A 24878-nucleotide genomic window follows, 5' to 3' on the forward strand; every position below is an offset into this window, starting at 1 on the left:
ATTTCTTTGCTGTTAAAAAGGAGCATAATTTGAAAAAGCTCCAGGAAAACTAAATTAAAACACAATAAATTACTTTTACCTATCTCAGCAAGTTAAAACTACCCCCTTTTCACCCAGTCAACCACAATACAAATGAATCTAAAAACAAAGATGATGAGACTTACCAAACAAAAGTGCTGGCAGGTCGATAGACACACAAACAAACACAAACATACACACAAAATTCTAGCTTTTGCAATCAATGGTTGCTTCGTCAGGAAAGAGGGAAGGAGAGGGAAAGACAAAAGGATGTGGGTTTTAAGGGAGATGGTAAGGAGTCATTCCAATCCCGGGAGCGGAAAGACTTACCTTAGGGGGAAAAAAGGGACAGGTATACATTCGCACACACACACATATCCATCTGCATATACACAGACACAAGCTTGTGTCTGGATATGTGTGTGTGTGCGCGAATGTATACCTGTCCCTTTTTTCCCCCTAAGGTAAGTCTTTCTGCTCCCAGGATTGGAATGACTCCTTACCCTCTCCCTTAAAACCCACATCCTTTCGTCTTTCCCTCTCCTTCCCTCTTTCCTGACGAAGCAACCATTGGTTGCGAAAGCTAGAATTTTGTGTGTATGTTTGTGTTTGTTTGTGTGTCTATCGACCTGCCAGCACTTTTGTTTGGTAAGTCTCATCATCTTTGTTTTTAGATATATTTTTCCCATGTGGAATGTTTCCCTCTATTATATTCATAACAATACAAATGAAAATATTCAATACTGATATGAATTAATGCATTCCACTAACATTATGAAAAGCACCTGAAATCGCATGTACTTATGTTTCCTTTAACAAAAGAATATCTATCTGTTATTAGATGCAGGACTTGTATCAGCTGAGGCTTATGAGAGTTCAGCAAGGGAATATATTGAATGATCACACTGTAAATGTTTCCAAAGCAGGTGATCCATTCTTGTGTTTTTCAGCTATGTATCCTGAACTAGAGGATTGTTCATTGCTCTACTAACACAAGTAATATTTGACAGTGAATAATTGAGTTCAGAACTCACCACTTATGTCAAATGGAATATTGATTTTCTCAGACTTCTTTCTAACCTTCCTAAGTGTCAAGCCAATAAGCCACCTGACAAGGTCTGAGTAACAGGCAGGAATGTATGTGGTGATCAGTCCCTGCTCCTTGGTATTCATTACTACAAATAGCAGACACAGCACCTTCATGGTGTGTGAAACACCATGTTTTACTGCACTGTTGGCCAAAAAATGCAACCCAATTTTGATGCCTCTTTATGTATAAAAATGTCTTCTATCAGTTGTCTTTCTTGCATGGCCTCTGCATTTCCTTCATTCCAGTCCATCCTAGGTCTACTTATTATCTGCCTTCCTGGATGTCTCCATGCACCCCACACTTTCTGAGGTATTCTGTCACCATCCATACATCTCATGAGCAGAGAAACCAGCACAAAGGACATGAACAGTTGAGACTTTTTTCTTTAGCTTCCAATGAAGGAAACTCTCAACACCAAATGATTAAGATTCTAATCTATCTTATACCATCTTTGCTATTGTTCAGATTCTTCTGATTTTTTTTTTAATTTTCATTTGTTTTTTAGTGAAAAGGTTCATGGGTCGATATGAAAATGTGAAACAGCATGTTCCATTCTAATGGAAGTGTCACTTTCTCTCTCTCTCTCTCTCTCTCTCTCTCTCTCTCTCTCTCTCTCTCTTTACATAAATAGTGCTCTGTAAGACAAATAATTCTAAAGCCAGTACAAGAACTTGTCTGATTTGCCTTCATGTTACAATGAATGAAACAACACTTTGGATCTGCAATCCTTATGGCACTGAACTAATTTATGCCATTAAAGAAACATTCCTTAAGCAGAACAGCTCTTAATGACTTCATCCACAAAAGAAAAATGATAAAAATTGTGGTTATTCTTAATAACTATTGCCAATGCTCAATACTGTTTGCTTTCACGTATAATATCAATTTTGTTGTGAAGCCACCTTTATTCAATGGCAGCTGTTTGTTAATCATATCATAAGTGACAATCACTGGTGTAAAATAGACATGTTTCAGACCTTATGATTCTATGAAATGCAATAAAAGTGATAATGGAAAACCTTTGGTAGAATATGAATAATGGAAAAAGTAAATGGCTCAACTGTATGTTACCTTCATTTCTTCTATTATTCAAATGCTTTAAATGGGAAGATAATGTAGTATTATCAACTATATTGTGTATAATGATATGCCTCACCTCATCAACATCCACACACAAACTTCCATTACCAGTGAGACCCACTGGGCATGCTCCACAACGGAAGTATGGAGGCTCTTCCCAGTTGACACAATGCACACCTGAAGTAGCAATAGAAAACATGAAAGTTTATTTATCATGCATTAAGTTATACTAAAGTAAGTAAAGGAATAATTTGCTTTGGTTGGTTCATTTATCTTAGTCTACTTCTCTTCACACCAGTAATTGTTCCAAGTACAAAGTGTTCCACCTCTGTGTTTACTATGAGTTATTCTGGAAGATTTGTTTTTAATCGTATGATGATTTTATACAATATACAGTTGATATAAGGCAAATGGTTTTATACAATATACATATGATATAAGACAAGATTAAACTTTAAAGTCCATGTTTTTCAACCAGTTAATTAAGCTGGGTGTGAGAGTGAACAAGTCATCGGGAATTCCAGGGTATGAATGAAGTGGACTGCATTGGACTAAATGTTCAATTGTCTGCTCTTCTTGATTACATTCACACATCGGTGAACTGATCCAGCCCCATTTGTACCTGAAGTAGCTACAACAACCATGTCCAGTCCTTAACCTGTTGAGGTGGCACCAAAGTTTCCTCGGTAGGTCAAAACCTTTTGGCTTCTTTGTGGGATCAAGGTGATGGGCTCTTGTTCCCAATGTTTTTGTTGACCATTCATGCTTCCAGCTTCCAGTTAGATCAAAACCATCCACAATGAGTTGTCCTGCAGTAACACTTGCTGGTCTTTTTGATCGCAATCATTGCTGTAGCGGATGACAGAATTCCTGGTGCAGTGGTAGAGAAGGTGATGCATAGATTTTCTTGGCCCCCTCATTAGAGCTTGTTTCTGACTTAAGTGAGGTGGAGGGATGTGATTCAGTACAGGTAACCAGTGGCATGGGGTTGATTTGATGGAACCAGTAATGCAGCGCATTGTGTCATTAAGTTTTGTGTCTACCTTCACACGACTGATGCCAGTTAAACGCAGACAGTCAACAGAGGTTCCCCAGGTGGTACCACTGAGCTTATGTAGTATGTTGTTTCTTGCAGCAACTTTATGAGAAAGCTTGGTGATGTGCTCTTTGTAGCTCAGGGTTCTATCTAGAGTGATTCCGAGATATTTTGGGAAAGGATTGCACCTCAACATTTGTCCATTGAGCAGAACTCTTGGTTTGTAGTTCGCCACACGACTTGCTAGATAGAAACAAGAGACTTCAGTTTTTCATGTGCTTGGGATCAATCTCCAGGTCTTAAAGAAAGTTGACATCTTCTCCAGATCCTCCGTAAGAATTCGTTCACCATCTTCGAAATTATTGCTTTGTGCTAACAGTTCAGTGTCATCAGCATAGATGAATTTAGTTGATATCGTGGTTGGTAAATCATTAATGTATAAATTGAATAGTGATGGGGCTAAAACAGATTCCTGTGGTAGTCAATTATTTAGTTTCTGTTTGTGGTTTTTAAAACTGCCTAGAAACTCTTCAAATTGCCTTTCACTAAGCATGCTGGATATTAGATCCACAATTTCTCGACTTGGTACAACTTGCAGTAGCTTGTAGATCAGTCCCTGTCGGGCAAGAACTTGATCGGTTCAGCTGCATCCTTGCCTGAAGCCAGCTTGTTCAGGAGGGGTAGCAGCCTCTGGAAGATGCATCTGCTGTATATATTGCAAGAAATATCTTTGTATTTTGCCTCATGCCCACATGAGGACAGGGGGCAAGAAAAAATGGTGGGAGAAGGCAGTACATGATTAGGACAGGGGAGGAGTGGTGTGGACAGAAGAGAGAAGGGGAAAGGTAAAATGAGACAGTCGGAAACAAGTTTATGCCAGGGAGATTGCCAGAGTGCAGGATATGCTGGAGAGACAAATCCCATCTGCATGGTTCAGAGAAAATTGTGCTAGAAGGGAGTATCCAAATGGCTCACACAGTGAAGCAGCTGTTGAAGTAATTTGTGCTGTGGTGTGCAGCATGCTCAACTATTGACTTGTCGAGTTTGTGGGTTGTCACAGTCTGGCGGGTCCATTCATGTAAGTAGACTTGTCATCCTTACATAGAATTCAGTACAGTAACTGCTGCACACCTCATACACAGCATGGCTGATTTGACACATGGTCCTGCTTTTTGTTTTACAAGAAATCCCTGTGATTTCGGCAGGGCATAGTGGGTGAGTGTATGGGGCAGGTCTTGCACCTGGGCCGACCAAGGGGGACTGACCCGTGGGGTGCAGGGTGGTGAGTAGGACTCAGATGGACAGGGGTATTCTGCAGGTTGAGTGGGTGGCAGAACATTACTTTAGGTGATGCAGATAGGAATTTGGGTAGGCAAGACAAGAGCAGATGAGAGATAGTCAATGCACTGATGAAGAATGTGGTTGAGCTTTTCAGGGCCAGGGCGATACTGAGTGGTCAGGGGAGTACTGGCTGGTGGCTGGTTAAGAGGAGGATATGACATGGGAGGTCCGTTTATGGATGCACTGGATAAGATACTGTCCTTCAATAAATGTTCTGGTAAGGTTATTGGTATATTTTGAAATCTCCATCTTTCACTGCAGATGCAAAATCCACAGACAGTGAGGGGTGTAAGGAAGAGACTTTTTGACATGGAACAGGTAAAAGCTGTTAAAGTGGAGCTCTGTTGGTGGCTGGTGTGGTTGATATGAACAGACATATTGAGTCTGTCATGTACCTTACTCCATGAAACACTCTGCAGATGTTTGGAATTTAATGCAGTACACAGTTTCGAGCTCAGGAACTGTATGCTGTCATATGACTGGAAACAGGTCATTGCTCCATGAATACTGTGACTTGGCTAAAAGCCAAGGGGAAACTTAAGTCATTACATTTATTGAGAACATGCAGCTCCACTGTGTAATATAATGATGATTAGCATACTCCTGTACAAAATATTCCACAGGTAAAAATCTCATGTTCTATGGAGTGGTAAATCCTTTCATTATGCTGGCAAGTTGAAGACTTGAAAGGAGAAATGGATAGGTTGAAATATGATGTACTGTGAATCAGTGAAGTATGGTGACAGAAAGAATAGGATTTTGTGTCTGTTGAGGAGAGATTTGTCAACACTAAATCAAACAGGGATAATGCAGGAATAAGTCTTATAATGAACAAGAAAATAGGAATGTGGGTGAACAGGGCCTGTTTGAGGATATTTTTCCACACAAGCAATAAACCATTGCCCCATCTCCCCCCATTTGCCACTCAGGATCTTTAAAAATAAATATAAATCTTGTGAGCATGGAACTGGATTATTCTCAGAACTAATTATGATAAATCCTGCATACAAATTTTGCACTAGGGATGCCTAAGGTGCCCTCTCAGCTTGGTACCCCAAATAGCCACTTGTTATCTACTATGAACAATTAAGTATCATATCTAAGTTAGAAATGAAGTTGTGAAGCCCTACAGTAGTAAAAGTAAATAGGCCTATTAGTTCTGCAGATGACAAAGTAAAATAAATTATTCCACGAGTTAATGAAGACAAAAATACCTCCCTTTCATAACCTTAAACTCTCAAAACTGCAGTTTGATTTCTCAACAAGTTGCACATGACTTTTTGTGCCCTGTATTTTATCCCTGTTATCTTCAGAATTTCAGACAGTATATTACTGTCAACATTGCAAAAGCTTTTTCTTAATCTAAAAATGCTACAAATGTTGGTTTACCTTTCTTCAATCTATCTTCTAAGATAAGTCGTAGGGTCAGCATGGCCTTGTGTTTTCCTGCATTTACAAGTATTTCCATACTTCTGTAGATAATTTGTGTTACTATTTTTCAACCATGACATATTAATCTAGTGGTCTGGTAATACTCATACTTTTGTGATTGTTACATATTTTGACAAAAATTAACTGGAATACACTCTATGGACATCAAAGTTACCAGGGATGAAACACACAGAATGAAAGGGTATCAACAAATTGTTCAGAAACCAGATTCCAGTTCTAAGAATCAAAGGGGATGGAAGGGAGGTAGAAACTGAGAAGGGAGTCATGCAGGGTTTTAGTGTGTTCCCAATGTTATTGATACTGTACACTGAACAAGCAGTGAAGGAACTTAAGCAGAAATATGGAAAGGAAGAAGATAAAGTCTTTAAAGTTTGCCGGCTTCATAATTCTATCAGAGATGGCAAAATGCTTGGAAGATCAGTGGAACAAAATGGATACTGAAGTGTGATGAAAGGAGATTACAAGTACCTACATAAGAGGAAAACAAGGGGACTTGGATTGAGTGTAGTTGCATTAAGTCAAGTGATACTGAAGGAGGTAAATTAGGAAATGCGATGCTGAAAGGGCAACAAAACAATTGACAAGAGCAGATGTAAGGAAGATATACTGTAATAAGTAAACTGACAATAGCATGAAATGTACTTGAGAAGAAATCTGCTAACAGTGAATATAAATTTGTGTTAGGAATTATTTTCTGAAAGTACATGTTTGCAGAGCAATCTTATTTGGAAGTGAAACGTGTGATGAACAGTACAAACAACAAGAGATTGGGAGATTCTGAAATCCAAATTCTTTGTGATGATCATGATTTTGTCTTTTTGATATTGATATTTAGTGTTACTGAGTTACTATGCTGTAGGTCACTGGGGATTGGCATTGCACCATCATCATAGCAGATGGTGATGATCCAGTTTCAGTTCTACTTATTTTCCATTTACATGTACTCCAAAGCCTTTTCAATCATTGCATCTGCATAAATGTTGAAGTAAAAGTGGAGATAGCATGCTTCCCTGCTTCAGTTTGATTAAAGTTGCCACCTTAATTTGGTATTAAGTTTTCTTCCCTCCATTACCAAATTAACTACTTCATGATGCCTATTCTCCATATCTTACAGATGTATTATTAGAGTAGCAGAAACAATCCAATTCCAAAACCAACTTTCCCCTGTTTAAATAAAAAATGACTTCACCTGGATGACAGGGGTTTGAATCACAGCTTCCCCGAGGTTTGCATCTCTGACCATCACCTGTGTAGCCTCGTGGACATGAGCCGCACCGGAAACCCTCTACTGTGTCTACACATTGAACACCTGAAAACAAGATTTTTACCTTATTTCTAGTATTCAAGTGATGGACAAATAATATTAAGCAATGTATAATGATGGTTTACTGTTAGTACAGCATAGATATCAATTTTCTAAGATTTGCTATCTTTTATTGTGTGTGCCAGATTTGTTTCACATCCCCAAAGGTTCTTTTTCTTGATGAGGTACGCATCTACATCTACATCTGCACACGTGAGGTGCATCACAGAGGATACTTCCAGTTGTGCCAATTTTTTGGTTTCCTTCCCATTCCATTCACATATGGAGTGTGGGAAGAATGATTGTCTGAATGCCTCTGTACACGCAGTAATCTTTCTAATCTTATCCTCATGATCCCCATGTGAGTTATATGTAGGGGATTGTAGTATATCCCATAGAGTCATCTTTTAATACCGGTTCTTGAAACTTTGCTAATCGACTTTCTTGGGATACTTTATGTTTATCTTCAAGGGTCTTCCAGTCCAGTTCCTTCAGTAAATCTGTGACACTCTCCCAAGGATCAAACAAACCTGTGACCATTCATTGTGTCCTCTGTATATGTTCAATTACGAATTTGGTACGAATCCCACACACTTGAGCAATGTTCTGGAACTGGGTGCACAAATGAAGAGTAAGCTATCTCCTTTGCAGACTGATCGCACTTTCACAGTATTCTACCAATAAACTGAAGTTTACCATATGCTTTACACATGACATATTTGTATGCGTTTGTGACGAAGCAAGCTGGGATATTTTTACTTCCCCTCTTGTTTTGCCATCTGCCTCCTTAAATTTGTTTTTTTCACTATAAACTAATTACCATTAACATACATGAGTATAATCTGCATTTTCATAAAGGGCCTGAATTTTGGTCCCTAGACAGTCAGCCCATGGCCGAGTTTCAGACAAGAAACCTGTATTGGTTAGATACTTGGCAGTATGTGGCAGCACAATGCACCTAATATGAAAAACATGTGATTTTGGGGGTGTTCGGATACTTTTGATCACACAGAGTATGTAAGATATTTTAAAATATACTGAAACTTTATAATTACATTTTATTAGCCTTATTCATGTACTGAGCGAGGTGGCGCAGTGGTTAGACACTGGACTCGCATTCGGGACGACAATGGTTCAATCCCAGGTCTGGCCATCCTGATTTAGGTTTTCCGTGATTTCCCTAAATTGCTCCAGGCAAATGCCAGGATGGTTCCTTTCAAAGGGCACGGCCGACTTCCTTCCCCATCCTTCCCTAATCTGATGAAACTGATGACCTCGCTATCCCCCCAAACAACCCAACCCTTACCCATGTAACCTGTATATGGTACATGATGATGATCATGATACCACCAGAAAAATGATAATAATAATAATAATAATAATAATAGCTTTCAGAATATAAGAGTTAAAAGTAAAGAGATGTTTGCAAATATCAGTTATTGTTTAACAGCTTATATTATGCAAGGTCAAAAAATAAAAATAATTTACTTTTCCCAGAAACAAATACTAGATATACACAATATACAAAATTTCTTACTGTCCAAGGTGAAAATAAATCTCAAACAGAATCTACAAACTGATAAAAGGGGGAAAAAGTTAGATGTATTTTATTTTTGTTACAAGTATGAACAATTTGCCAACATGTGGACACACTACCAGCAAATTCTGACTGCATTTGACCATTTAGTGTCTCATGGGACAATTTAAATAATATAGGAATTAATACTGAAGTATATATTGTGCAGAAGTACAGTACAGGAGTACTGTGGGAAGCTGGTAATGAAACCTCACTCAGACACTTAGACAAACACATAATTTCTCATGCCATTATATTGTATTCTTAATGTTATTTACTTTCAGAAATAAATCTTAGATTAAATAAGCTGACATATATGATAGAGGGAAACATTCCATGTGGGAAAAATTATATATAAAAACAAAGATGAGGTGACTTACCGAACGAAAGTGCTGGCAGGTCGATAGACACACAAACAAACACAAACATACACACAAAATTCAAGCTTTCGCAACAAACTGTTGCCTCATCAGGAAAGAGGGAAGGAGAGGGAAAGACGAAAGGAAGTGGGTGAATTTTGAGGTTTTGGAGGGAGTGGAGCTGGAAGTGGGAGATTGAGTAGATGGGAGAGACGGGGTTTGTGTGCAATGAGAGGAGGTTGAGGTTTGCTGGAAAGGTTGTGAAGGGTCAGTGAGTTGCCTTTCCGGAGGTGGGAAACCAGGAGATTGGATAGTTTTTTGAGGTGGAGGGTGGCATGCTGTTCTAATTTACGGTTGGCCTGTAGGAGGATGCTCTGAACAGCCGGTGTGGATGTGGGAGAGGAAAGATTAAGGACTTTTATTAAGGATAGGAGTTGACGGGTGTGTTCATTGGCTGAGTTGATGTGTAGGTGAAGGATTAGGTGGGTGAGGGCAATGGATTGTTCAGTTTGGAACTGGTATAGGGACTGATGGAAGGAATAGTTGCAGCCAGAGATGGGAACTTTAAGTGTGAGGCCTTTGGGGGTAATGCCAAATGTCAGACAAGCCTGAGAAAATAGAATATGGGAGCGTAATCTGGCTAGGGCGAAGGCATGTTTGCGGAGGGAATGTAAATAAAACTTAATGGGGTCGTTGTGGGGGTGTTGTGAGGCTGACATGGTATTAGAAGGTGGAAAGTGTAACATGGGGTGAAATGAAAATGAAAATAAAAATATATGGGGAGAGATAAAGGTGAACCGGAAAGTAACTGGAGATCTGGAATGAAAAAAGGTGTTAAGGTGTTGGTTACAGCTGGGCTATGTTGGACTTGGGTTGGTAGACAACGATGTGCATAAAGGTTAGGTGGTTGCGTTGCCGCCAAAACACGTTAAAGGACGGAGAAATTCAGGAAAATTTCGAAAAAACTTCGTGTAGTATATTAAAAGGAGTGGTTTTGTGGTGGCAGATTATGAAAATGAGGCTAACAATTGTCTGACTCGTCTTTCCCTCTCCTTCCCTCTTTCCTGATGAGGCAACAGTTTGTTGCGAAAGCTTGAATTTTGTGTGTATGTTTGTGTTTGTTTGTGTGTCTATCGACCTGCCAGCGCTTTTGTTCGGTAAGTCACCTCATCTTTGTTTTATATATATATAAAAACAAAGATGATGTGACTTACCATACGAAAGCGCTGGCAGGTCGATAGAAACACAAACAGACACATACATACACACAAAATTCAAGCTTTCGCAACAAACTGTTGCCTCATCAGGAAAGAGGGAAGGAGAGGGAAAGACGAAAGGAAGTGGGTTTTAAGGGAGAGGGTAAGGAGTCATTCCAATCCCGGGAGCGGAAAGACTTACCTTAGGGGGAAAAAAGGACGGGTATACACTCACACACACACACATATCCATCCACACATATACAGACACAAGCAGACATATTCAAAGGCAAAGAGTTTGGGCAGAGATGTCAGTCAAGGTGGAAGTGCAGAGACAAAGATGTTGTTGAATGACAGGTGAGGTATGAGTGGCGGCAACTTGAAATTAGCGGAGATTGAGGCCTGGTGGATAATAGGAAGAGAGAATATATTGAAGGGTAAGTTCCCATCTCCGGAGTTCGGATACATTGGTGTTAGTGGGAAGTATCCAGACAGCCCGGACGGTGTAACACTGTGCCAAGATGTGCTGGCTGTGCACCAAGGCATGTTTAGCCACAGGGTGATCCTCATTACCAACAAACACTGTCTGCCTGTGATCATTCATGCGAATGGACAGTTTGTTGCTGGTCATTCCCACATAGAATGCATCACAGTGTAGGCAGGTCAGTTGGTAAATCACGTGGGTGCTTTCACACGTGGCTCTGCCTTTGATCATGTACACCATCCGGGTTACAGGACTGGAGTAGGTGGTGGTGGGAGGGTGCATGGGACAGGTTTTACACCGGGGGCGGTTACAAGGGTAGGAGCCAGAGGGTAGGGAAGGTGGTTTGGGGATTTCATAGGGATGAACTAAGAGGTTACGAAGGTTAGGTGGATGGCGGAAAGACACTCTTGGTGGAGTGGGGAGGATTTCATGAAGGATGGATCTCATTTCAGGGCAGGATTTGAGGAAGTCGTATCCCTGCTGGAGAGCCACATTCAGAGTCTGATCCAGTCCCGGAAAGTATCCTGTCACAAGTGGGGCACTTTTGTGGTTCTTCTGTGGGAGGTTCTGGGTTTGAGGGGATGAGGAAGTGGCTCTGGTTATTTGCTTCTGTACCAGGTCAGGAGGGTAGTTGCGGAATGCGAAAGCTGTTATCAGGTTGTTGGTGTAATGGTTCAGGGATTCCGGACTGGAGCAGATTCGTTTGCCACGAAGACCTAGGCTGTAGGTAAGGGAACCAAAGGAGTTGAGGTTGGAGAGGAAATTCTGGAGTTCTTCTTCGCTGTGAGTCCAGATCATGAAGATGTCATCAATAAATCTGTACCAAACTTTGGGTTGGCAGGCCTGGGTAACCAAGAAGGCTTCCTCTAAGCGACCAATGAATAGGTTGGCGTATGAGGGAGCCATTCTGGTACCCATGGCTGTTCCCTTTAATTGTTGGTATGTCTGGCCTTCAAAAGTGAAGAAGTTGTGGGTCAGGATGAAGCTGGCTAAGGTAATGAGGAAAGAGGTTTTAGGTAGGGTGGCAGGTGATCGGCGTGAAAGGAAGTGCTCCATCGCAGCGAGGTCCTAGACGTGCAGAATATTTGTGTATAAGGAAGTAGCATCAATGGTTACAAGGACGGTTTCTGGGGGTAACAGATTGGGTAAGGATTCCAGGTGTTCGAGAAAGTGGTTGGTGTCTTTGATGAAGGATGGGAGACTGCATATAATGGGTTGAAGGTGTTGATCTACGTAGGCAGAGATACGTTCTGTGGGGGCTTGGTAACCAGCTACAATGGGGCGGCCGGGATGATTGGGTATGTGAATTTTAGGAAGAAGGTAGAAGGTAGGGGTGCGGGGTGTCGGTGGGGTCAGGAGGTTGATGGAGTCAGGTGAAAGGTTTTGTAGGGGGCCTAAGGTTCTGAGGATTCCTTGAAGCGCCACCTGGACATCAGGAATGGGATCACCTTGGCAAAGTTTGTATGTGATGTTGTCTGAAAGCTGACGCAGTCCTTCAGCCACACACTCCCGACGATCAAGTACCACGGTAGTGGAACCCTTGTCCGCCGGAAGAATGACGATGGATCGGTCAGCCTTCAGATCACGGATAGCCTGGGCTTCATCAGTGGTGATGTTGGGAGTAGGATTAAGGTTTTTTAAGAAGGATTGAGAGGCAAGGCTGGAAGTCAGAAATTCCTGGAAGATTTGGAGAGGGTGATTTTGAGGAAGAAGAGGTGGGTCCCACTGTGACGGAGGACGGAACTGTTCTAGGCAGGGTTCAATTTGGATAGTGTCTTGGGAAGTTGGATCATTAGGAGTAGGATTAGGATCATTTTTCTTAGTGGCAAAGTGATATTTCCAGCAGAGAGTACGAGTGTAGGACAGCAAATCTTTGACGAGGGCTGTTTGGTTGAATCTGGGAGTGGGGCTGAAAGTGAGGTCTTTGGATAGGACAGAGGTTTCGGATTGGGAGAGAGGTTTGGAGGAAAGTTTAACTACTGAATTAGGGTGTTGTGGTTCCAGATTGTGTTGGTTGGAATTTTGAGGTTTTGGAGGGAATGGAGCTGGAAGTGGGAGATTGAGTAGATGGGAGAGACTGGGTTTGTGTGCAATGAGAGGAGGTTGAGGTTTGCTGGAACCTAATCCTTCACCTACACATCAACTCAGCCAATGAACACACCCGTCAACTCCTATCCTTAATAAAAGTCCTCAATCTTTCCTCTCCCACATCCACACCGGCTGTTCAAAGCATCCTCCTACAGGCCAACCGCAAATTAAAACAGCATGCCACCCTCCACCTCAAAAAACTATCCAATCTCCTGGTTTCGCACCTCTGGAAAGGCAACTCACTCACCCTTCACACTCACCCTCCACAACCTTTATTTGGTCTTTAAATATGTCTGCTTGTGTCTGTATATGTGTGGATGGATATGTGTGCGTGTGTGCGAGTGTATACCCGTCCTTTTTCCCCCCTAAGGTAAGTGTTTCTGCTCCCAGGATTGGAATGACTCCTTACCCTCTCCCTTAAAATCCACTTCCTTTCGTCTTTCCCTCTCCTTCCCTCTTTCCTGACGAAGCAACCTTTTGTTGCGAAAGCTAGAATTTTGTGTGTATGTTTGTGTGTCTATCGACCTGCCAGCGCTTTCGTTTGGTAAGTCACATCATCTTTGTTTTTAGATATATTTTTCCCCTGAATATTTCCCTCTATTATATTATATTATATATATTATTTGCATTCTACCAGAGCTTTTCATACCATACTTAAAAAAAGGAAAACCATGGTTTTCCTTTTTTTAAGTATGGTATGAAGTATGCATATATATATATATATATATATATATATATATATATATATATATATATATATATATATATATATATATATATGGTTATAATAGAGGGAAACATTCCACGTAGGAAATATATATCTAAAAACAAAGATGATGTGACTTACCAAATGAAAGTGCTGGCAGGTCGACAGACACACAAACAAACACAAACATACACACAAAATTCAAGCTTTCGCAACAAACTGTTGCCTCATCAGGAAAGAGGGAAGGAGAGGGAAAGACGAAAGGAAGTGGGTTTTAAGTGAGAGGGTAAGGAGTCATTCCAATCCCGGGAGCGGAAAGACTTACCTTAGGGGGAAAAAAAGGACGGGTATACACTCGCACACACACACATATCCATCCATATGTGTGTGTGTGCGAGTGTATACCCGTCCTTTTTTTCCCCCTAAGGTAAGTCTTTCCGCTCCCGGGATTGGAATGACTCCTTACCCTCTCACTTAAAACCCACTTCCTTTCGTCTTTCCCTCTCCTTCCCTCTTTCCTGATGAGGCAACAGTTTGTTGCGAAAGCTTGAATTTTGTGTGTATGTTTGTGTTTGTTTGTGTGTCTGTCGACCTGCCAGCACTTTCATTTGGTAAGTCACATCATCTTTGTTTTTAGATATATATATATATATCAGTATGGTTTTCCTTTTTTTAAGTATGGTATGAAAAGCTCTGGTAGAATGCAAATAATTTACAGTATATATAAACAGAGGTGTTGAGTCACCAAAATGCACACAAACATGACTAAAAATTTGGCTGTCTTTTGGATGAATCTTTTTCTGAGCCATGGAGTGGAGAGGGGAGATAGGTGGCTGGGAGTGGAAGGAATTTTGAGGAAGGGAAGCTGGGAGTTGGGAGGTAGATAGCAGTTGCATAAGAAAGGAATGTGGGTATGAGTGGCAGCAGATGCGTAGCATAGAAATATCTCACAGGTACCACCACAAGTGAATCCATGCAGTGCACAATGATGGAGATGTGACAGTGCCGAGGAGGAATGGATTGGGGTGGGTGACAGAACAGAAGAAGGGGAGACTGTTAGGAAGAAGGTATGGGTAAATGATGAGTGAAAGGTGACATTGTGGAGGTGGGTATGGGACAGGGTGCTGCCAGAGATTAAGACCAGGAGGATTATGGGAATGGAGGATGAGTTGCAAAGATAACAACCATATATGCAATTTAGAGATGCCATTTAGGAGGGAAGGATCTAGATGGTACACACTGTGAAATAGCCATTGAAATCAAGCATATTGTGCTTAGCAGCATGTTCCACCACTGGGTGATCAGCCTTGTACTTGGCGAATTTGCTGGTGCCCATTCATTCGGGTGGTCACAGTTGGTGGTTATGGCCACATAAAATGCTGCACAGAAAAGGCAGCAAAGTTCATATATGACATGACTGCTTTCATAGGAGGCCCTGCTTCTGATGAGATAGGATAATCCTATGACAAAACTGGAGTGGAGTGTGCTGGCTGGGTGTACCAGTTAGGTCTTGTGTTTGGGTCTTAAACTTGGGTACAACCTACGTGGCAAGGGTTTGGATGTGGTTGTGGATCAGGGATGTATCAGAATATGGACTGGATGGGCAGCAAGTGGTGGGAAGGGTTGTGGGTAGGATTTTCCTTGTTTCTGGGCACAATAGTAGTCAGTAGCTCTGATGAAGGATATGGCTCAGTAATTCCGGCCCAAGGAATACTTACTTGTGAGGAAGGTGCTCCCGCGCAGCTGGTTCTTGGGGATGGTGGGAAGATCAGAAGTGTGTGAGCATATGATACAAGAAATCTGTCTGCTGGCATCCCCCATGCCCATGATCTTGTCACTTCTGAACCCTTTCTCAATATCCTTCTGGCTCTAGATCCAGCATCTCATTTCTTCTACATCTAACTAATCACACCATCATACATAAATGTTTCTCCTTTGAGGGGATGATATACAAATAGTTCCATGGTGTGGTCCTCTCATGGCACCTTCCTATGCCAACCAGTTTATGAGGCATCTAGAGGAAACCTTCCAAACTTCCCAAAACTCCAAACGTCTTGTCTGGTTTGGGGTCAGTGATGAGATCATGATTTGAACACAGGGCCAAGACACCCTAATGTCATTTCTCTACAGCCTCAACACCTTCTGATCCAAGTGGTCCTCATCAGCCCAATGGGCCACTTTCCTTGACATTGAGCTCCACCTCCCTGATGGCTCCATCCCTATATCTCTGTTCATATCGTATTCACTAACCATCAATAGTACCTGCATTTTGACAGCTGTCATCCCTCCCAGACTAAAAACTTGCTCCCTTTTATCTGGCAATCTGTGGGCAGTGCATCTACAAGGACAAGAACCCCCAGCTTGCTATGCTGAAGATATCACTAAAGCAATCCCTGACAAGTACTATTACCCAGACCTAGTCTACAGACAGATTTAATTTGCTGTATCATCACATTCCTCTAATTCTCCATCCATCTCCAATAACAGCTGCAAAGGAGCACCCCCATCATCACCCAGTATCATCCCAGACCTGAAAAACTGATCATATCCTTCACCAGAGCTTTGGCTATTTATCATTATGTCCAGATCTGAGGAACATTCTACCCACAGTTCTTTCCATCACTCCTTAAGTGGTATTTATGCAGTATCCTGGTCCATCCCCATGAAATGCCCAGTTCCAATCCCTTGTTAATTATGTCACACCCCTGTGGAAGACTGAGTGCAAGACATTTCTGATACACCCACCCAGTAAGTTGTATTCCAGACCCATCACTGGCTTGTCATATCTCATCAGATCATCAGAGGCAAGACTGTCTGTGAAATCAGCCCTATCAGCTTTGCTGAAACTGGTGCATGTTTTATGTGGGTATGATGGCCAACCAGCAGTTGACCTGAATGGAAGACTACTTCCAAACAGTGGCCAAGAACAGAGAAACCACACAGTGGTGGAACACACTGCTGAGAACAACATGCTTGATTTCATATGTTGCTATGTATATGGAAGTTGTCTTTGCAAACAATGCTTTGTTTCCATAATCCTCTTGGTAATCTCTGCTAGCTTCCTGCCCCATACACACCACTGCCCTGCTCTAAAACCCTAACTTTACTCATCTAGCACCCACAGCTTCTTCCATGAAGCCTCCTCTTCCTCTGTTCTGTCATCCTCTCCCAACACACTCCTCCATGTAATCATCAGGTCATCATCATTATGAGCTCCTTGAACTCACCAGGGCCAGTATCAATGTGGCATTCATATCCCATGCACTTGCTGCCTCCCCCCCAGCCATCAGACATATTTTCTGAACTTTGCCTCTTGGACGTTACCTCGACAGATTTTCTGCTGTAGCTGATTCTCTCTAACCAGCATTCCATATGAGCAATCTATTTGTGACTTTGCCTGATGTTGCTCACACCTTAGATAATAGGCCTATGCATAGCTCAGTTTAAAAGAATAGCTCAATAATTTCATAGAGTTGAGTCACACATTTCTGCTTTCATGCCCATCAGCTAATTCGCTGCAAATAATAACCTAGAGTGTGATCCTGCAGTCAAATAGTCTATTCATTGACTAGAATGGTGAATTAATAAAATAAACAAATATAATTAAACAAAAAAAGGTAAATGAATAATTAATAAAAAGGTTTCTGTTCTAAAATCTGTAAATGATGTAAACAACATCAGAGAACTGTGTTGAATAATGTTTATTCAATAAAGTAAATCTCAAACAAAAAGAAATTGGCCATATGATAACCAGTTATCATACAGACTGAAAGATAACCTTATAAAAGCCAATAAAGCTGCACTGAGAGTATTATGAGAATGGTAGCAGAATCCCCAAGCTAAATAGTCATCCAAAATGAGCGAAAATTTAAGTTCCATTCCATGAGAGCACCACAAGAAATATTCACCAGTTCAAAATAATTTGGAGTTCAGTATAACATTTTATACTGACTACATGAGAAATAATGAGTAGGAACTCATACCCTGTCTATTCTAAATTCCTTAATGTGAGTGGAAATGTTAAAGTTCTGCATTGGAGCACATTCAGGCCTTGCGAAAGTTAGAGTCCCTTCAAAAGCTGATACATTTCAGAGGCCATTCACCACCCAGAATCAATCACCTACATGATCAAATAACCTATGTTACCACAGACAGGTCTGCCTTTCTCCAGATCTCAACGAAAAGTGTCAAGAATTGTTACCTTGACCCCCCCCCCCTGCTAAAATGCGTCTGCCGCTGCTTGATTCCAGTAGTGTTCCATCACTGCCTGCTTTCCCCACAGGCTGATGGCTGTCCCCGTCATAATAAATCATTCTTGTGTTGTACAGACATGCATTTGACTCAGCTTGACTGCTTTCTGTACTAAAATAATACATTGTAGTGATATTTAAATAAAGAAAAATTACAACTATTCTGTCACACCAGACTATTTAAAATATGCATAAATAAAGGTTTCTTTGTAAATGAAGAAACCAGAATTCTTACACAAGTATGCTCACAGTAAATGACTACAAACTGTTGTTAAAAATAATTATTTATATCTGCTTGATAGAAGTGTATAGTGAATATTTGTGTCAGGGAACATATGTGGCTGACCACTTCTAAATTACACTGCTTTTTCATATTGACTGTAATTACTTTTACTGGAGTTATTGGCAATAATAATAACATATTCCTTAAAAAAAAACTACACAAGAACAAGATATAGGTATTCATCCTGTTTGCAGTTGCTGTGTTAATATGGAGGACAGGATGATCTCACAAACATTTACACAATGAAAAAGATATAAAATGTGCAATAAATCAATAAAAAATAGTTACAGATACATAACTTTCAGTGATAATACCTACAGTGCACTGCTATCATCATAAAGATGATACATTGAGTTGTACACATACACAATGAAAAGACTGTGACACATTTTGCTTTTGACCAGAGCCTTCTTCAGAAAGGAAAACACATTTACACAAGCAAGCACATCTCATACACCCATGACTGCTACAGGGTGTTTCAAAAATGACCGGTATATTTGAAACGGCAATAAAAACTAAACGAGCAGCGATAGAAATACACCGTTTTTTGCAATATGCTTGGGACAACAGTACATTTTCAGGCGGACAAACTTTCGAAATTACAGTAGTTACAATTTTCAACAACAGATGGCGCTGCAAGTGATGTGAAAGATATAGAAGACAACGCAGTCTGTGGGTGCGCCATTCTGTACGTCGTCTTTCTGCTGTAAGCGTGTGCTGTTCACAACATGCAAGTGTGCTGTGGACAACATGGTTTATTCCTTAGAACAGAGGATTTTTCTGGTGTTGGAATTCCACCGCCTAGAACACAGTGTTTTTGCAACAAGACGAAGTTTTCAATGGAGGTTTAATGTAATCAAAGGACCAAAAAGTGATACAATAAAGGATCTGTTTGAAAAATTTCAACGGACTGGGAACGTGACGGATGAACGTGCTGGAAAGGTAGGGCGACTGCATACGGCAACCACAGAGGGCAACGCGCAGCTAGTGCAGCAGGTGATCCAACAGCGGCCTCGGGTTTCCGTTCGCCGTGTTGCAGCTACGGTCCAAATGATGCCAACGTCCACGTATCGCCTCATGCGCCAGAGTTTACACCTCTATCCATACAAAATTCAAACGCGGCAACCCCTCAGCGCCGCTACCATTGCTGCACGAGAGACATTCGCTAACGATATAGTGCACAGGATTGATGACGGCGATATGCATGTGGGCAGCATTTGGTTTACTGATGAAGCTTATTTTTACCTGGACGGCTTCGTCAATAAACAGAATGGCACATATGGGGAACCGAAAAGCCCCATGTTGCAGTCCCATCATCCCTGCATCCTCAAAAAGTACTGGTCTGGCCCGCCATTTCTTCCAAAGGAATCATTGGCCCATTTTTCAGATCCGAAACGATTACTGCATCTCGCTATCTGGACATTCTTCGTGAATTTGTGGTGGTACAAACTGCCTTAGACGACACCGTGAACACCTCGTGGTTTATGCAAGATGGTGCCCGGCCACATCGCACGGCCGACGTCTTTAATTTCCTGAATGAATATTTCGATGATCGTGTGATTGCTTTGGGCTATCCGAAACATACAGGAGGCGGCGTGGATTGGCCTCCCTATTCGCCAGACATGAACCCCTGTGACTTATTTCTGTGTGGACACGTGAAAGACCAGGTGTACCGCCAGAATCCAGAAACAATTGAACAGCTGAAGCAGTACATCTCATCTGCATGTGAAGCCATTCCGCCAGACACGTTGTCAAAGGTTTCGGGTAATTTCATTCAGAGACTACGCCATATTATTGCTACGCATGGTGGATATGTGGAAAATATCGTACTATAGAGTTTCCCAGACCGCAGCGCCATCTGTTGTTGAAAATTGTAACTACTGTAATTTCGAAAGTTTGTCTGCCTGAAAATGTACTGTTGTCCCAAGCATATTGCAACAAACGGTGTATTTCTATCGCTGCTTGTTTAGTTTGTATTGCCGTTTCAAATATACCGGTCATTTTTGAATCACCCTGTATCTCTGGCCATTCAGGTCAGAATGCAATGGTTGTGTGTAAGACACAAGCAGAAATCTGATGTGGGGCAGGGAAGGGGGAGAGATAAGATGATAAGATGATACAGGAGGTAGGAGACAGAGCTGCCTGTAAGAGTATGCAAGGACTAGGTGGCAGCAGGACAAGGCTGCTAGGAGCAGTGTTGGGAGGCTACGGGGGAGGGTTAACAACGAGAGGGGAAACAGACAGCAGAAAAGAGAGGGGCAGAGAACTGGGAGGGGGGGGGGTGCATTAGCAGACAGTGGTGCACAATGAGGGTGCGGGGGGTGTGAACTGAAATGAGGTGTAGGATAGAAGTGATGGAAACTGTTGGGTGGAGGGTGTGGGAATTGTAGGTTACTGTAGTGTGAGGCTAAGATAATTTCAGGAGGAGAGAATGTGTTGTAAGGGAACTCCCATCTGCGCAGTTCAGAAAATTTGGTGGTGTAGGGAAGGATCCAGGTGGCCAGGGTTGTGAAGCAGCCACTGAAATCCAGCATTTTATATTCATCTGCGCATTGTGGCACAGGGTGGTCTACTTTGCCCTTGGCCACAGTCTGGCAGTGGACATTCATCCTGGTGGACAGCTGCTTGGTAGTCATACCAATATAAATAGCTATGTAATGATTGCAGCAGTGCTGGTATATGACATGGCTACTTTCACATGTTGCCCAGCCTCTGATGGGGTAGGATAAGCTTGTGACAGGACTGGAATAGGAAGTGCTGGGTGATGGATTGGGCAGGTCTTGCTTCAAGTCTTTCACAGGGATTTGATCTCTCTAGCGAAGTGTTGTGACTAGGAGTGGCATGGGGATGGACTAGGATGTTTTGGAGAATGGGTGGGTGAGGGAACACCACTTTAGGGGGAGAGGGAAGGATCTTGGATAGGATGCCCCTCATTTCACAATGATAGATAATCAATGCTCTGATGAAGGATGTGGTCCAGTCAGGGGGGTTTTGGGTAAAAAAGGGGCACTCCTTTATACCTGGTTCTTGGCGGGGGGGGGGGGGGATTGGGGTTGGTGATATGTCACAAGAAATCTGTTTGCAAACTAGATCTGTGGGATAGTATCTCTCCGTAAAGGCTTTTGTGAGACCTTCACTGTACTGAGCAAGTGAGTTCTTGTCACTGTAAATACACCGTCCCCAGGTGGCCCAGCTATACAGAGAACCTTTTGGCATGGAAGGGATGGAAACTGTTGAAATGCGGGTACAGTTGGTGGCTTGGAGGTTTCTGTTACCCACCCAAACCTCCACAACATCCTAGACCATCACTATGTCACTCCCAATCCCAGCCCCTTGCCGAAAGGATCATATCCCTGTGGAAAACCCAGGTGCAAGAATTTCCCAATCCACCCACCCAGTAATTGCTATTGCAGTCCTGTCGCAGGCTTATCTTATTGCATTAGAGGCCAGGCTACCTGTGAAGGTAGTCACATCATATGCCAGCGCTGTTGCAATCATTGCACAGCTTTTTTATTGGTATGAGTACCAGCCATCTGTCTGCCAGGATGAATGGCCACTTCCAAACTGTGACCAAGAGCAAAGTGGACCACCCTGAGGCACAACATCCCTCCCCCACAGCTTCCAAATGCTGTGCCTGGCAGCCTTGTCCTGCCGGTATCTAGTCCTTGTGCGTTCCCCAGACAGCACTGACTTGTCTTTCCCCACCTGTACCCTGCTGTCCCTCCCTCTTCTCTGCTCCACTGTGGATTGCTGCCTCCATTCAGTCAAACACTCTTGTGTTATGGCTGGAGTGGTTGGAGACAGCAAAGCTGTATGTGTGATGTGTGCTTGCTTGTGTAAATATGTGTGTGTGTTTTCCTTTCCAAAGAAGGGGTTGGACCAAAGCTCGACATGTAACAGTGTTTCTGTTGTGTCTGTCTGAAACTCAACATTTTCAAAACTGGTCTTATATAGGATGAAATCTGTCACAAAGAAATAACAGGTAAATAAAAGTTCATTTCGAGGAAGAAAATCTCCCATGCAAGTCAAACAGAAACTAAAATGCATACAATTATCAATACCAAAACAGAATGAACTGAATAAAACAGTTAGTAGATGTTGGCAAGCATATTGTCAATGAACAGCTCTTCTGTCTTGAAAATGCATGGCCTGACAACTGCTGAGAATTTTCATTTCTTGAGCCCTGTACACTTAGCTAAGCAAAGTTGCATCAGTGGTAGGGTGTTGAACTTGCATTCAGAAATAGTGAGGCCGACATCCTGCTTAGCCATCCAGATTTATGTTTTCCATGTTTACCATAAACTGATTAAGGTGAATGAGAGGATGAGCCCTTTGGAAAGGACATGATCATTCTCCTTCCTCATTCTGGTTATATCTAACTTTTTACTTGATTTCTAAGGAACTTGTCACTGACAGGACAGTAAATCCAAATAAACTTTTCTTCCATTTTCCTTCAGTATTACACTGAAGTATCAGTCCTTAGTGCTCTGATTGTTTTCCTGTTAGCTAATGATTACTGCACTTTTGACAGCTGTATGTAAAAATTATGTAAAAATAGATTATTCACATATCTTCCTGTTAGCTAATGATTACTGCACTTTTGACACCTGTATGTAAAAATTATGTAAAAATAGATTATTCACATAGTTATCAAAACCTGAACGGCTTCCTTTCTTTCTTTATGGGTAGTTTAGAATTGTCATTTTTATTAAATCATAGGACTGACAGCCTTTGATTTTTGTAATTCATAAATCACATATGAGCTCATAGTAGACCTAAAATTTTCTACTTTTTGTAACAGATTACATCAGACTGAGCTGTAAAATTCACATGCCCACTCCATTAATCCCTTTACATTTTTCTGGCGTTAACATTTGTGGATCTGATGGTTACATCACTATTTCTCTTTCCATTAAGGCTACTACTAAAAGCAACATATGCACTTCTACATTACATTATTAAATCTTTCACTTCCAGCTTTGAATCACATAAGAAAAGCACAATATTTATAGCTTCTGTAATTTAACCCTAGTAGGACAACATCCTGCACCCCCTCTCCACTCCCTCAAAAAACCCTCCACTATCACCCATTGGCAAACAGGGCAAGAATCTCTCTATTCTCTTATGAAGTTTTTCACTAACAACTGCCTACAATTCCCGAAAAACAGTAGACATCATAAAAATCATAAAAATGATGTAGCCTTGTTTTGGCACGTAAAGAAATGAACTGTGCAGTTATAAAACTATTCTACTTTCTTCCCAGGAAATTAAAATTACTGGTAGACAATAGAAATGATTACAGAAATAAACTGCAATCAATTTTGCTCAGCTTCTCTTTCTACTCATGAGATAAGTTTTATTTTATCTTTTCTCCACTGATCAAAATTTTTAATTTCTTTGTACTTTACATGAAAAATAACTGCTAGAGCATATCAAATCTACAGTTAACGTTTTAGTTAAAATAGCTATTTGTTTTCTAACAAAGCTCCAAAGATGATATAGGAAAGTGCGATATAGGTAAGTGCATGAAAGTTTTTTTACACTTTTTGTAAGCTGCAAATTAATGGGAAGCTAATTTCACCAAAGAGGATTGTGATACAGAGAAGCATACCATCAAAACATGTAGTTGAAGGATACTGGTAATCCTGTGAAATTCTTGATGCCAAATATAACATGTGGCATTTAAATGCTTAGTTTGGATTTAAATATAAGATATTATCGTTTTTGTGGTCTACAATCTGAAGACTGGTTTGATACAGGTCTCCACACTAGTCAAACATGTACAAGTTTCTTCATCTTTGCATAATTATGGCAACCTACATCTATTTTAAGCATCTCATTGCATCCAAGTCTTTATCTGTCTTGATCCCTCTCCCCCAAATATTCCTCCAAGCTTTTTTTTCCCTAAATTTGATTCAATTTATCTTCATAGGTATTTATTCTAACTTTCTAATTTTCAGCATTTTTCTGTATCATTACATCTGAAAAGCTTCTATTCTCTTACTGCCTGTAATGTTCACAGTCCACATTTCACTTCCACATAAGGCTACATTCCAGACAGATATTTCCAGAAAATACTTGCTAATACTTAAAGTTATATTAGATGTTAATATATTTCTTTTTTTATTGGAAAAGTTTTTCTTCCTATTGCTAGCATAAATTTGATGTCCACTTTACTTCTGTCATTGCCAGTTATTTTTCTGGCCATTTAACAAAATTGATCTACTGTTTTTAGTGTTTTGTTTCCTAATCTACTTTCCTCAGCATTGTCTGGCTAATCTGACAACATCACGTTGCCCTTGTTTTACTATTATTTGTGTCCATCTTGTAACCTCTCTCTGAGACTGTTCATTCTGTTCAACTGATATTCCAGGTCACTTGCCATCATTACCAGAATTACAATATAATTGGCAGTCCTAATAGTTTTTATTTCTTTTCCCTGAACTCTTAATTCCTTTCTCAGATCTCTCCTTTGTTCCTTTTACTGATTCTTAGGCACAGATTGAATAACATGGGGAACAGGCTACATCTCTGTTTCACTCCAGTTTCAAATATTAAAAAACTGTATTGTATCTGCTTTCAGTGTTTTATATTTGTCAGTACTACAGGTCTAAAA

At 41.1% G+C, this 24878-nt stretch overlaps 1 protein-coding gene across 1 annotated transcript in view; it reads right to left on the bottom strand.

The window, feature by feature from the left end:
* The window catches only part of LOC126485078 (cartilage oligomeric matrix protein), a 397283-nt gene that overhangs the window by 71923 nt on the left and 300482 nt on the right, over window positions 1-24878 (bottom strand). The window contains exons 9-10 of the mRNA XM_050108681.1: window positions 7207-7326; window positions 2265-2365 (exon numbers count right to left, since the gene is read on the bottom strand). Of these exons, the coding sequence (XP_049964638.1) occupies window positions 2265-2365; window positions 7207-7326 (221 nt within the window). The remainder of the gene's footprint in view (window positions 1-2264; window positions 2366-7206; window positions 7327-24878) is intronic.

Source organism: Schistocerca serialis, chromosome 6 (genome assembly GCF_023864345.2).
Source record: "Schistocerca serialis cubense isolate TAMUIC-IGC-003099 chromosome 6, iqSchSeri2.2, whole genome shotgun sequence".
Classification (NCBI taxonomy): Eukaryota; Metazoa; Arthropoda; class Insecta; order Orthoptera; family Acrididae; genus Schistocerca; species Schistocerca serialis.